The 13590-nt window shown below is 42.3% G+C and overlaps 1 protein-coding gene across 6 annotated transcripts in view; it reads left to right on the top strand.

The window, feature by feature from the left end:
• STK31 (serine/threonine kinase 31) overlaps window positions 1-13590 on the top strand; it is a 41883-nt gene that overhangs the window by 12136 nt on the left and 16157 nt on the right. For 5 of the 6 annotated variants that reach the window (XM_069958780.1, XM_069958782.1, XM_069958784.1 and 2 more), the window contains 7 exons: window positions 5253-5327; window positions 6783-6932; window positions 7843-8192; window positions 8947-9196; window positions 10540-10655; window positions 10990-11152; window positions 12809-12931. In XM_069958780.1, coding sequence (XP_069814881.1) covers window positions 5253-5327; window positions 6783-6932; window positions 7843-8192; window positions 8947-9196; window positions 10540-10655; window positions 10990-11152; window positions 12809-12931 — 1227 coding nt within the window. The remainder of the gene's footprint in view (window positions 1-5252; window positions 5328-6782; window positions 6933-7842; window positions 8193-8946; window positions 9197-10539; window positions 10656-10989; window positions 11153-12808; window positions 12932-13590) is intronic. The other variant, XM_069958781.1, reaches the window with a different exon arrangement.

The raw sequence follows: 13590 nt of genomic DNA, 5'->3' as shown, positions 1-13590 counted from the left end.
GTTTTTCCATTGACTTACATATTAAAAAATCAAAACACATCCTTTTTTTTTTTTAGTGCTTACAAAAACGTAGTCAATCAAACAGATGCGTTTTGATCAGTTTTTTGATCCCTTCTTTTATAAATGAAGTCAGTGGAAAAAAATGTATAAAAACAGATGCACACAAATATAGCTGTTTTCTCTTATCGCCCTATGACTGCACCCCTGGATTGGACCACCTCCTACTCCTGTTGGACAGGAAACAGGACCACTGGACCATAAAAGAAGCAAAACGCCCCACCAGCACCAGTTACGGTTTCCTGTCCCATAGGAACAGGATTACTCAGGATTCACTCCTGGACCTAAGAAGTTGAGACTGGGGATCCCTGGTGCAGACACTCACTCACCGGCTTCCCGGACTGCGTAAGGCATCCTGAGCTGCAGTCCAGTCTGGTTGTTGCCCCGGCACCTCCTGGAGAGGGTCCCCGCTGCTCCCCTAGCCCCTCTGGATGCCGGCTGCAGGTTCTTCTTCTCGCTCTGCCCGGCTGTAGCGCGCGCGCAGGCGGTGGAGGGGCTCGGATTGATGACGCGGGCCGGGTTTTTTTTTGGCGCCATATTCAAAAAAGGGTGCAGAGTACCAGGAAGTGTGCTCTGCACTAAGCAGCTGGAGTGTTCCTGACTAGTGGTGCCCGTGTGTTGCTTCCAGGAAATCTGTCAACTCCTGCTGCCGCCGCTGCAACCTAAAGCTTACATTCGGTGATCAAGAATTGAAGCTCAAGGCGCTGATCATAAAGGAACTCCACAGACTGAATCTACTGCGGTACGGTGCGGTAAGAGGGGCTTCCCCTAGAAGTTTTTTTTCTTCTCTTCATTATAAATAATGCATATTTTCTGTATGATACCAGCAGGAGGAAGCTGCTAGGAAAGAGAAAGAGAAACAAATCTGTAAAAAACACCTAAGCTCGTCTTATAATAAAGCGCTATGTGGGGATGTGTGAACCGTGTGCTTGAAGATCAGGGTCCTTCTTTCATGAGAAATATAAGGGACATGATCAGGCACAAAATTAGGGTATGTGCTTAAAATGTTTTTTTGGCCTTCTTTATTTATGTCTTAATTGTTATAGTTTTTTCCTATATATCTTGTTTCAGACCTCATTACCCTCTAAACCTTCAACCTCTGAGGCTGTTAACCCTCCAGCTCCGGTGGCTCTCCCCCCAACGGCTCCTCCTGAAGCCCCTACTGTTAATTTGCCGGGTCTTAGTAGACCAGCTCCCTCCTCTCCATCTATTGAGGAGGAACAGGAGCAGTTTTTGGTGCTTGATGAACCTGGAGAGATTGCCTCTAAAGGGGGAAAATACAGGAGAGGAATCCTCTTCCCCTCTCCTGACCACAGAGTACATAGACTAATTGGTGAAAGCTCAAGTCAGTGTAAGACCATATGTTTGAGGGCCTAGCTCCTAAGAAACGACCTGTGTTTCTAGTGCATCAGAGCATTAAGTCGCTTATATCCCATGAATGGTCCAAACCAGACCGTAATTTTTCATACCTCAAGTCGGGTTTGGTTTCTTTGCTCTTGGTGGTTTCTTACTTATAATCTTTTTAGTTACTGTACATATATATCTGTTTATATTTTTCGCTACAGTATAAAAGGAAGTATCCTTTTAGCCATGAAGATGCGGAATACTGGGAGAGTGCCCCTATGGTTGACCCACCGGTGGCAAAGATCTCCAAGAAAAATGCCCTTCCATTTGAGGACTCTGCCCCCATGAAGGACCCGATGACCAAGAGAGCAGAGGTCTTCCTAAGGAAAGATTGGGAGGCTTCTACCGCAACCTTTAAACCTCTCATAGCTACCACCTCTGTGGCCAGGTCCTTACAGATCTGGAAGTCGGAACTGAAAGACAAGGTCTATGAGGGGAACCCTGAACAGGATTTTTCCACTGCATTTAGTACCATTGAGAACACAGTATCCTTTATTGCGGAGGCCTCAGCGGACGCTCTAAAGTTTTCAGCCCGTTCTTCAGCCCTATTAAATTCCGCCAGAAGAACCTTATGGCTTAAGGAAGGGAAAGGGGACACAACATCCAAGACAAAACTGTGCGGAGTACCTTGTGAAGGAAAGAGCATCAGACAGAAAGAAAGGTTTTCCCCTCATTCAACAACAGACTAATAGATCTTTCAAGGGTAGAGGTAGGAGGGCCAGAGGGGTATCTTCTACCTCTAGGAGGGTTTGGAGACCTGCTAAGAAAGGGAAGGGTTTCCTCTTTCCTAGTACCGAGACCAAGAAACCTTCACAATGACGCGAGGTCCAGGTGGGGGGTCGATTGCCCTTTCACTTCTCTAAATGATGTAACATTTCTGGTAGCACTTTTGTTTGAGACAAAATCTGGTCTGAAGGTTTCTTTTTCGTCCTCCCCCGGGAATAGATTTGTGTGTACTGACTTGTCCTCTGACCCTGGGAAACATGCTGCCTTACTCTCAGAAGTCCACTCTTTACTAAACAAAAGAGTTTTGACCCCGGTTCCTTTGGACCAGATAGAAGTCAGATTTTATTCCACTCTCTTTTTGGTCAAAAAAAATGAATGGTTCTTTTAGAACCATCATAAACCATAAGCCTCTGAATAGAGTTCTTACTTATGAAAAATTTAGAATTAAGTCAATATACTCTGCCATTCTGAACCTTTCTGAGAACTGTTTCATGGCCACACTAGATCTTAGGGATGCTTATTACCATGTCCCAATACATCCAGAACACCAACGATTCCTTAGAGTGGCTGTCAAGATGGATAAAGACATTCAGCATTTTCAATAGTCTGCCATGCCTTTTGGCATATCTCAGGCCCATAGAGTCTTTACTAAGATTATGGCGCAGGTCATGGCTCATGTCAGAGAAAAGGACATTATCATTGTCCCGTACCTGGATGATTTTCTCCTAGTTAATAGTTCCCCTTCTGCTCTGGAGGCTAACATCCGCTGTGTAGAATCCATCTTTGCATCCTTGGGGTGGGAAATCAATGAGGAGAAGTCCAATAAAATCCCAACCCAGAGATGTAAATTCCTAGGTATTTGCCTAGACTCTCTCTCCCAACGATCCTTTCTACCAGTCAATAAAATCTCCCAGATTATTGCCAGTACTCAGGAAATGATCTCTCAGCCTCTCACTACCTTCAGATCTGCCATGTCCCTTTTAGGGTTATTCACTTCCTCTATCCAGGCTGTACCCTGGGCTCAGTATCATTCTAGACGATTTCAGGCTCAGATCTTATCGGAATGGGATGGACTTGTGGATTCCCTAGACTCCTCTTTTTTTCTCTCTCCACAGAGTCTAAGATCCCTCTCCTGGTGGACGGTGGAAGAACACTTCAACAAAGGCCTCCCCTGGAATCTAGAGGACATAGTTACAATCACGACGGATGCCAGCCTTCAAGGGTGGGGAGCACACTTGGGCTCCCTCTTGCTACAAGGACTATGAAGTCCAGAGGAGGCAAAGAACTCTCAAAATTTATGAGAATTAAGAGCAATTTTTCTATCTTTAGCCCAGGCCCTTCCTCATCTACAGGGCAGAAATGTAAGAGTAATGACAGACAATGCCTCAGCAGTCGCTTGCATCAATCATCAGGGGGGCTCAAGATCACCAGAGCTAATGAGGATATCACACCACATTTTCCATCTAGCAGAGCCTCACTTTTTTTTCCCTCACAGCACTCCATCTAAAGGGAGTAAACAAATACAAAGCAGACTACCTGAGCCGCTATCAACTCCATCAGGGAGAATGGGAATGTCACAAGAAGTTTTTCACCAGATATGCATGCTTTGGGGTTTCCCCACAACGGACCTTTTTGCAAACCAGCCCAACAGGAAGGTCCAGCAGTATAAAGTGATAAGCAGTATAAAGTGATGGCTGCCACCCCAGATACGGTCAGACCAGAACATCCCACGCGTTCTGTCACCAGGACTTTCTCAAGGGTGAGCTCCCCCTTGAGAAAGTCCTGGTGACGGAACGCGTGGGGTGTTCTGACCGTATCTGGGGTGGCAGCCATCACTTTATACTTTGTATGATTACTTTGTATTATTTGGTCATTTGTATTTAACACCTTATATTTCCTTTGGATTTTGGGGTATTGGTACTTATGGTTTGAGCTGTATTTCATTTGGATTATTCCCCTTTTTCACTTGTGCTGCTGCTCCTTGTATTTTGCTCATGATAGGTCAGTTTTTGCCGTGTTGGATTGGAACCAGTGAACAGTATTTTTGCATGTTTTTTAATTGTTTTAAATGTCTGTCCCTTGCATATATGTGAACAAATAATAAAGATTGTATATAATTTTTCTACCATCAGGAGGTGCAGTTTACTTTTTCCAGCCATTTTGTTGGTATTTTTGCATGTTGTTTTGGTTGTGGAAACTAGCACTCCTTTTACCATTGTTTGTGGTGCCAGCCTAATTTGTGTACATCAAATTTGCAGAACTGCCACATGGAGCACTCCCCATACCTTCTTCAAAACACTATAGGTTGCAATATCTTCTACGGAGGATCTCACCTTCGGCCGTAGGGTTTTGCAGGCAGTGGCCCCCCCTAGGTGGGTTATTCCTAGTCCAATCTCCAGGGGTGCCGTCATAGGGCCATAAGAGAAAATATAAATTACTAACCGGTAATTCCTTTTCTTTGAGCCCATGACGGCACCCCGCCTAATACCCACCCGTAGTATATTGTTAGTTGTAAGTAAAAAAAAAAAATGTATTATATAAAATAAAAATTATATATATATATATATATATATATATATATATATATATATATATATATATATATATATATATATATATATATATATAAATTATAAAAATTATACAAATAATTTCAAGAAGACAGATGTATATTTGGATATTTTCCTGTTATCTTCATAAGCTTTGCTCCTAGGTACCTTGCTGAGAACTGGTGCTGGTGGGGCGTTTTGCTTCTTTTATGGTCCAGTGGTCCTGTTTCTGTCCAATAGGAGTAGGAGGTGGTCCTATCCAGGGGTGCCGTCATGGGCTTAAAGAAAAGGATAGAATATTCTGTCATAACATGCAGTTGTGGCACCCAGATGCAGCTGCATCTCCCTCCTCACTAGTATGTACTATATTATTGTACACTGATATTTTGAGTCTGAGAAGGTTTCTGGCGTTATACATACAGCCTGTATTAAAATAACATTTATATTTTGTTAAATGTATATTTCAGAGATTAACACAATGTAATGGAGCAGGACTGACGTGTGCTTATTTTCCAGGTCTATGGTGGTATGTTCTCAGCAGATAAATGCTGGTACAGATGTAAGGTGCAGCATGTGGTTAGTGATCAGCAAGTAAGCATAAATGATTTTGATTTGATATTTAAAGGGTTTTTTGGCTTCTTGCTTTTTTGTTTTCTTTTTATATGTCATAAAGTTCTTTGCTCTAGAAATTCTGTTCTTTTGTCCACCATTAACACCAAGCTCTATTCCTGTTTCTCAGGACCCAGTAGTTTAGGCCAACTACATTGGAGTGCAGTTTTTCTGACATTGGATATCTGTGTATTGTCTGTATTACTTACAGGTCCGTACTTTGCTGCACAACATCCTAGTGTTTTAAAGGCAGCAGGAAAGCAAACATAGATCTAATACCAGCTGTACCGTCACTCGGTACTTTTATTGCTGGAAGATGAGGAGGCCTTAAATGGGTACTCCGGTGAATTTATTTATTTTTTAATCAACTGGTGTCAGTAAGTTGTATAGGTTTATCATTTATTTATATTATAAAATATCAAGTCTTCCAGTACTTATCAGCTGCTGTATGTCCTGCAGGAAGTGGTGTATTCTTTCCAGTGAGAGACAGTGGTCTCTGCTACTAGCTCTGTCCATGACAGGGAATGTCCAGAGCAGGAAAGGTTTTCTATGGGGATTTGCTACAACTCTGGACAGCTCCTGTCACAGGGAGAGGTAGCAGCAGAGAGCACTCTGTCAGACTGGAACAAATACACCAGTTCATGCAGGACATACAGCAGCTGATAAGTACTGGAAGGCTTGAGATTTTTAAATAGAAGTGTCATATCTAGATAACTTTCTCACCAGTTAATAAAGTACCCATTTAACTACTGTATATAGTAACTCTTGATCAGTCCATAAAGCACCTTAAAGGAAACGAACAGCAGATTGGAAGACTCTAACTTGCTGTTATGTTCCTATATGGCAAGAAATGCTGAGGAAGGAGGTTGTTTTCTTACATTAATTCAGAGCTATTTTCCTAGTCCTGCATTGTTATTAATTTGCAAATTTAGTGCACTGGGGGCTGCGCACTGATCCCCTACACACCCATCTGCCGACTCCACTTCATGAATATTCATCCAGCTCTCTGCAGAGATGAGCGGCCAGAGTGGCATCCCCACAGAGCGCTGGATGGTTATTCATGAGGAGACAGCTGGTGGATGGTTTTGATCGGTGCGCTGTACTCTCGCCTCCAGGGCACCAAACCACTTCTGTGGATTTATATATGCGACTTTTTGACAAATATACACTGCACTTGCCACGCTTATATCGGCACATGATACACACAAGGACTAAATTCCTCCCTATGTGTTAAAATGAAGGGTGCCATATAAACAGTACATGTATCACAAAAAAAAACTAATATAAAGGAATGAACCCTCGTATGGCTGTTGTGGGAAGAAAAACCAAAGAGAAGCACGTATTCGCCCTGGCTTAAACCGGTTAATAGTACCTATAATTTTATATATGGTAAAATTAGATGATGAAAAACATTTGATTTTTGATTAATTTCCCTAGTGTTCGGTCACCTATATTGACTATGGGAATTCTGAAGTGTTAGACAAATCCAGCATTGTAGAGCTTCCTGAGGAGTTACAGTCCCCACCAATAGCGAGGAAATACCGTCTATGGGGGCTTAAGCTTCAGACCGCTTCAGATATTGAGCAGGTAAGCTCGGCACATGCAGTGGTGGTGTAGTGTTTAGTAGATCTTGTGAGGACAAGTTGTTCTCTGTAAAATGTAATTGGTATAATGTAACATGCCTCCTGCCAGAACGTGCAGTTAGTCTAAATATATTTCACTGAAAAGGTGAAAATCACTGTTTTGAATAATACAATGTTAGGCCATGTTCACACAGTGGGATATTTATCAAACTGGTGTTAAGTGAATCTGGGTCAGTTGCCCGTAGCATCAGATTCCACCTTTAATTTTCTAAAGAGTCTGTGAGGAATGAAAGGTGGAATCTGGTTGCTAGTGGCAACTGAGCAAGTTTCCCTTTACACCATATTTGATAAATCTCCCTCGCAGTGATTTTTTTTTAAAGACAAATATGGCCATTGTTGCCTTAAAACGATGGATTGTATTGAACTCTATGGGACCAGCGGCCGTTGTTTACACGCTGTATTGAACAATGTTGTTCTGTATGACCGTGGACATAATTGACATGTCAGTTGTTTCCGGCCAATGTTTACACTCTGTTCACACAATCCATGGCCGTTCTGATGGCTCTACATTGCATAGGGTTCTACGGTGATTTGGATTGCAGGCAAACTATGTATTTTCATGGTTCTTCTGTGTAATTCATGGAGCCAGGAAGGAGGGGGTCTTACTTTTATCCCCAGGTTTCCTGTCCCTATCCCTATGGTTTGAGGAAAAATACTTTCTGGTAGGTGTAATTTTATGCTAGTACAATGCTAGTTTACATTCATAGGAAGTCTACCTGTGAGATCCAGATACCAGTGAATAGTTGTCTTTTCTTCCCAAATGATTTCCACTGTATTATGTACTAAAGTTGTACCATAAGGTTTCCGATGTTGGATTACATAATTTTTTTCTTTTACTCTTTTTATTTCTTCAGGGCATAAAATTTCTAGCCCAGCTTGTAGGTGACAAAACAATATCTGTGCAGCAAAAGGTGATCTACAAAGATGGCACCGCTGTTGTCCAGGTGACACACAATAATCTTGACATAGGAGAGGAAGTGACTAAGAAGGGGTTTGCTGTGAGATGCAGGCTTAATAGCTCTCCAAATGGAGCTGGGGATGCAATGGATGTGGAGGCAAAGGAAATAAAACCATCCTTCCCGTGGCAAGTGAGAAATCTAGAAAGGCTTCCCATGCGGGAGCCAAAATCCTTACCCATTTTCAACCTATGTGTCAGCGATCCAAACAAGGAGAATTTTGGGAAGAGTCATTTTCAGCCCACAAGGTTGGTGCTTTACTTTTTCGGATGGTTTCTGAGGATTTTTTTCTCTCTTCTTTCTCTAATATGTATGTTAGTTGGACCTCTTGTAAGATCCATGGAGGTTTCCTGCAAAGCAATCTTTCTGTGTAGTCTTTCTGACGGTGTGTCTCCTCTTCCTCCATCTCTCACACTAACATGCCCACAATGCTCATGAGTAGATTAAAAAGAAGGAATGAAGACATTGATACATAAAATAGTAGCTGCATTAAAGGGGTACTCCAGCGGGGCGTTGGGGGGGGCATTTTTTTCCTGGGTCCGGGGAGGAGGTGGCTGAGAGAAACGACGTCCACTCACCTCCCGGGTTCCAGCGGCGGGTCCTGCATCGCGGCGCTCTGGTCCCCGGTTCCCGGCCGCTTCCGGGTGTCTGACGCGGGCCCGAGACGTGACGTCTCAGGTCCGCTCAGCTAGTCAGTGAAGGAGACGGGATCCGTTTCAAGTCCGCTCAGATCCCGCCTCTGTCACTGATTGGCTGAGCGGACCTGAGACGTATCGCCTCGGGCCCTTGTCAGAGACCAGGAAGCGGCCGGGGACTGGATAGCCGCAATGCGGGACCCGCTGCTGGAACGGGGAGGTGAGTTGATGTCGTTTCCCTCAGCCACCTCCTCCCCGGTCCCAGGAAAAAAATGCCCCCACACTGGAGTACCCCTAACCTGGTGTACATAGGCCTATACACAGCTTCTCAGTAGTAGTATAGCTTTTTCTGCCTGCTCTACTACAGATCACCGCCTGGTAATAATAACTGTGTGAGTAGTGACCCGAAGTTGTTGGAAGAAAACAAGACGCTAAAGGATGAGAACAAACAAGTGAAGCATGAAATGATCCTGCTAAAGGAAGAAAACCTGCAGCTAAAGAGTGAAAACAGGGGACTGTTGGATGAATATCGGCAACTAAAGGAGGATAAGGAAATCCTATCCCAAAAATCAAGAGGCCTGGAACTACATGTGCAGAAAATGCAGCTTGAGTATAAGGTATATGTGTGTTTTTATGCTGAAAACTGACTTATAATTGAATCATAGGTTGGGTTCACACTACTGGCTGCTAATGTAAGACACTAGTGTATGCCACTGTCTGTGTATATGTTGCCCATATAGCCCGCTTGTAACTGTACATACATAGTCATAGTGGCTAGTTATGTCATTGGAGTATGCAGCGATAAATCTTGGTAGTTCGCCTTTATAGTCAGCTCTCCTCCGCTCCCTCCAGAGGGGTGGCACTGCCAGCAGCCACTTAACTTGTGTTTTAATGCAAAATGTGGCTGTCCGCAATACAAGTCTGGAAGGAGCTCAGGCGAAGCGGAGGAAAGAGGAAAACCAGCAAATGGGAGGTCAACATTACTTCTGCCTCTGAGGTCCCTGCGTGTTTAGGGGCCTTGTGGGTGGTCATAGACAGTAAGTGACAGCTTTCTGTATTTACATTTCTGCTATGAGCCTGTCAATCACTGAGTAGCCTCACTGGACTCCTAACAAAAAAGTGTGCTGTATTTTTCACTGTACAAGACGCACCCCTGGTTTAGACAACTGAAAGGGGGGGGGGGGATCATGTTCATTAACTTTCCTTGTGGCCTTAGGCAGGGAAGGGAGTAAAGTTTATTGAAATGACAGGGCCACTTTAACACTCTCCATGACAGTACCTTATACCCATATATACACAGGTCTGCTGACTGCACAATACTCCTGCTCTGCTGCATCATACACTCACCTGTGCTACATCCCCATATACAAACAGCCTACTACATACATAGACACATACAGCTCTGCTACGTACATTCAGACAGACACACACATTTAATACAGATTGTCCTTATTTACTGTACCTATAGGGAACAGATTCTGAGATTTAGACAGAGATTACATGCAGACTTCTCTCCTGCCCAGCGCTGATTGGTGCCAAGCAGTCGGATACGTCGCTGAATCAGCACTGTGCCCGACCATTAGGGCAGTCTGACATTGATGGGCTTTCCTCCCTCCATAATATAAGACGCTGGCACTTTTTAGAAAGATGTTTTCTTGCTAAATAGTGCTTCTTCTAAAAAATATGGTATATTTTAACATTTGTATCTGATATTTGCAGTAAGATTTATCCCCATTTATTAGGGAACTATTTCGTAAGGCTCTTGTTAGCACCAGGAACTGACCTTCGAAATAGAATGTAACTGTTGTAGCAGTGTAACCACCGAAAACAATATTATTATAATTCTATTCTGGTGTTCTTGAGGCATTTCCTCTTATCCATATGTGTTTCTTTTATTTATGATACATATTTATTTTTTAATGTGTGTATATATAGATATATATTTATATATATTTTTTAGAATGAAAAGGAACTCTTTGAAAGAAACATTAAGGAAATGGAGAAGAATTTGGCTTCTGCAGCAGGAAACAAGTTAAAAACATTAGCATCCAAGATTGATATACTTAAAACTGTTAGGTGAGATATTGTTTTGTTTGTTGTTTTGTAACTTGATTTATGCAGTTTACTTTGCAGTCTTGTTGAATCTCAGGCTGTACAGATCTAAGTTTTGTTTCTTGTTATTTAGGGACTGTCAGCAGTAGCATTCTCTTTATATTTTAACTGCGCATTACAGTAAGGCTATGTTTGCATCTGAAAATTATTATTAAACAGATAGCTGATGTATGCTGTGTTGTAGCCATGCTAATGGATTTGATGTTCTGTAGTTAATTTTGTTTAAGCTATACATTCTAATGTATTCATAAGCAAAATAACATTTATGTATATACACTTACACAATTAAAATTTTTAGCAGGCGTGAAAATGCAAACGCTACTGTGGCTGATGATCTTCTGGAAGCTGTTAAGATTGTGGGTAAGGGACGGCTGTATGCTCCATGTTCTTTAACTACGCTAGAGGAGAAATGGAAAGAATACAGCCTTGCCCAGGAATTGATTCGAGGGTGTTCAGATGTGGTAAGAGTGAAAACCAAGTGGTGCACGTTGTTGTTTTTTTTTCCCTGTAATGTTATGATTTTTATTTTATTTTTTTCTCGGCTATTCTTGTGTATACAACAAAACGTGTAGAAGGGGCAATTGCACTGAGATTTTAAATGGGTATTCTGTGTGTGTGTTCAAGTGGAGTAGAGGTCGGCAGCCTCAATTGACTTAAAAATGAGTCTATACTGAAGATTATGTACTGATCTCGGCTAAATAGCAGCAATAAGAGACATCAATAACCACACAGGAATCATACTTTTTACCTTTGTACTGCACTATATAGAGATTTTTTTACATAATACATTAATAAAAGTAATATTTTTTGACATTCAGGCATCTGGGAAAGCAGGTTTACACTCTGTAGGCTTGCATTGGATGAGCTAACAGTGGCACCAATACTATTTAGCATACACACATATAGATAAAGATGGTTCCTAAACAGCGTCCTCCACATGGCACTGTCAGTATGAATATTAAGGTGAATGGTTTCTTTACTTGGGTCATTTCCCTGAATTTCCAGTTTTGATGGACAGCTCAAAGAGAGAGATCCGCTACTCCCCTGACAAAAGTGGAACAAGCTGGTATTTCTTTGCAAGGCAGATGTCCAGCTTTATGACTCTGCAACATAAGACAGACCCCCAACTCCCAAACAAAATGAATAAAAGCAGCAAACACCATAAAGACTCAACACAGGGGCTGCAGAGTTGCCCCTCCCTTGGACTCAAAGGTTAATACTAATATAGAAGAATCTGAGAAAATTTGAGTATAAATATACTACAGCAGATGTGAGAGCGTCCTAGCTGCCATATCTGTCACCTTGTTGATGACTAGGTAGAAGTACCTTTTCTCCCTTACTGATCCAGATCCAAATCTCAAGAAGGTGGATACTCGGTTGAAGGGGTAGTTTAAAGCAGACAGCCCGTTTCCCCTGAGAGAACCTTCAAATTACATCAAGGGTCAGGTAGAGTAAACAATCAAGCTCAAGGTCCTCTGGCGCATCCAAGATGGCAGTGATCCAGGCGGCGTGCCTTTCTTATATGGGATCTTCTTTATGACTTAAGTGACCCCCTCACAGTTCATGGTTACTACAGGTTCCCATAGCAAGCTGAAGCATTAACCCTTTAATGACCAGAGATGCAGTATAATACAGAGGTCACTATACACACTTGTGACCAAGCAAGCGGCTTATATTTAGGGCACTAAGAACACTAACTAATAAGCTTAGAGAGACAAATAGGTGATGGCTTCATGGATGAAGAGAAAGCTATAGACAACAAATGTAGCACACAAACAAAAAACTAATAGTGCAAAGCTTCATGTAAGGCTTTATTCCATATGGTGATTACAGCGCCCTAACTGAAGGAGATTTAAGAAAGAAGTGTGTAAATTGTGCCCAAATCTCCTGACTGCTCCTATTGAATCGGCGTTCTTGTAAGTCATTTGACATCTGAATTCAGTCTTCTGTGTAAGTAGCTTCAGCCGAAAGGTAGCATAGAATAGCACTACTTGACTACCCGTACTCCAAAACATTAGTACTACATTTCAAGATTGTGATATATATTATGTATAATTATTATTATTTTTTTTACTATGTTTTAGATGCTATTTTTTTTCCATATTCTGTTAACGCAGGTTGAACTAGACATGCTTATTGACTGCCGGAACAAAGTGAAAGAACAGCTTAATTCATCTGTAGATGCCTTTGTTATTGAAGTCAACCAGTTGCCAATGGAATCGAGGCTCTTAGAGCTTCAGGTATGAAATGGAAGAGTTGGGTGGTAATATGAACTTTCTGATTCAGAAGACTGTAATATTTGGTAATACTGTATATTTCTTTTACTACTGATACTTTTATTCTATAAACATTTATTTCAGCTATAAGGTTTTATTACTGTTGTTAATTTCGATGGGAGGGAGAGGAGTATTTTTTTAGGGTCACTCATGGTATGCTTTGCTGGCAATGCTGGTGTATGTTGCCAATTAAATCCATTGGTAAGGGGACCAGTAAAAGATCGCAGAGGGTTCAACCTCTGTACCCCCTGGCAATCTCCGCATCGGCCCACGGCTCCTTTTGTTTTGAATAGCGCTGCAGGTACAGCATGTGACCCGCGGCTCTATTCATTCCTATGGAGTCTTCAGAAAGTCAAGTGCTGTACTTGGCTCTCCGGCGGATGGAAGTGCGGGAGAGAGTCGAGTACAGCACTCGGCTCTTTCCGATGGCTCCATAGGAATGAACGGAGCCGCGGGTAACGTGCTGAATGTGCAGCTCTATCCTATTCAAAACAAAGGACAGTACGGAAATCACTTGGGGTTAAGGAGGTTGGACCCCCTGCAATCTCTTACTTGTCCCAGATAACTAGTACAGATCTGCAGTCTGGGTTAGTAAGTACAATAAAAGAGTTATAAAGGCAGTA

This window comes from Dendropsophus ebraccatus, chromosome 2, assembly GCF_027789765.1.
Source record: "Dendropsophus ebraccatus isolate aDenEbr1 chromosome 2, aDenEbr1.pat, whole genome shotgun sequence".
NCBI lineage: Eukaryota > Metazoa > Chordata > Amphibia > Anura > Hylidae > Dendropsophus > Dendropsophus ebraccatus.
Note: the sequence above shows the minus strand (reverse complement) of the source record. Positions and strands in the feature narration are given on the sequence as shown.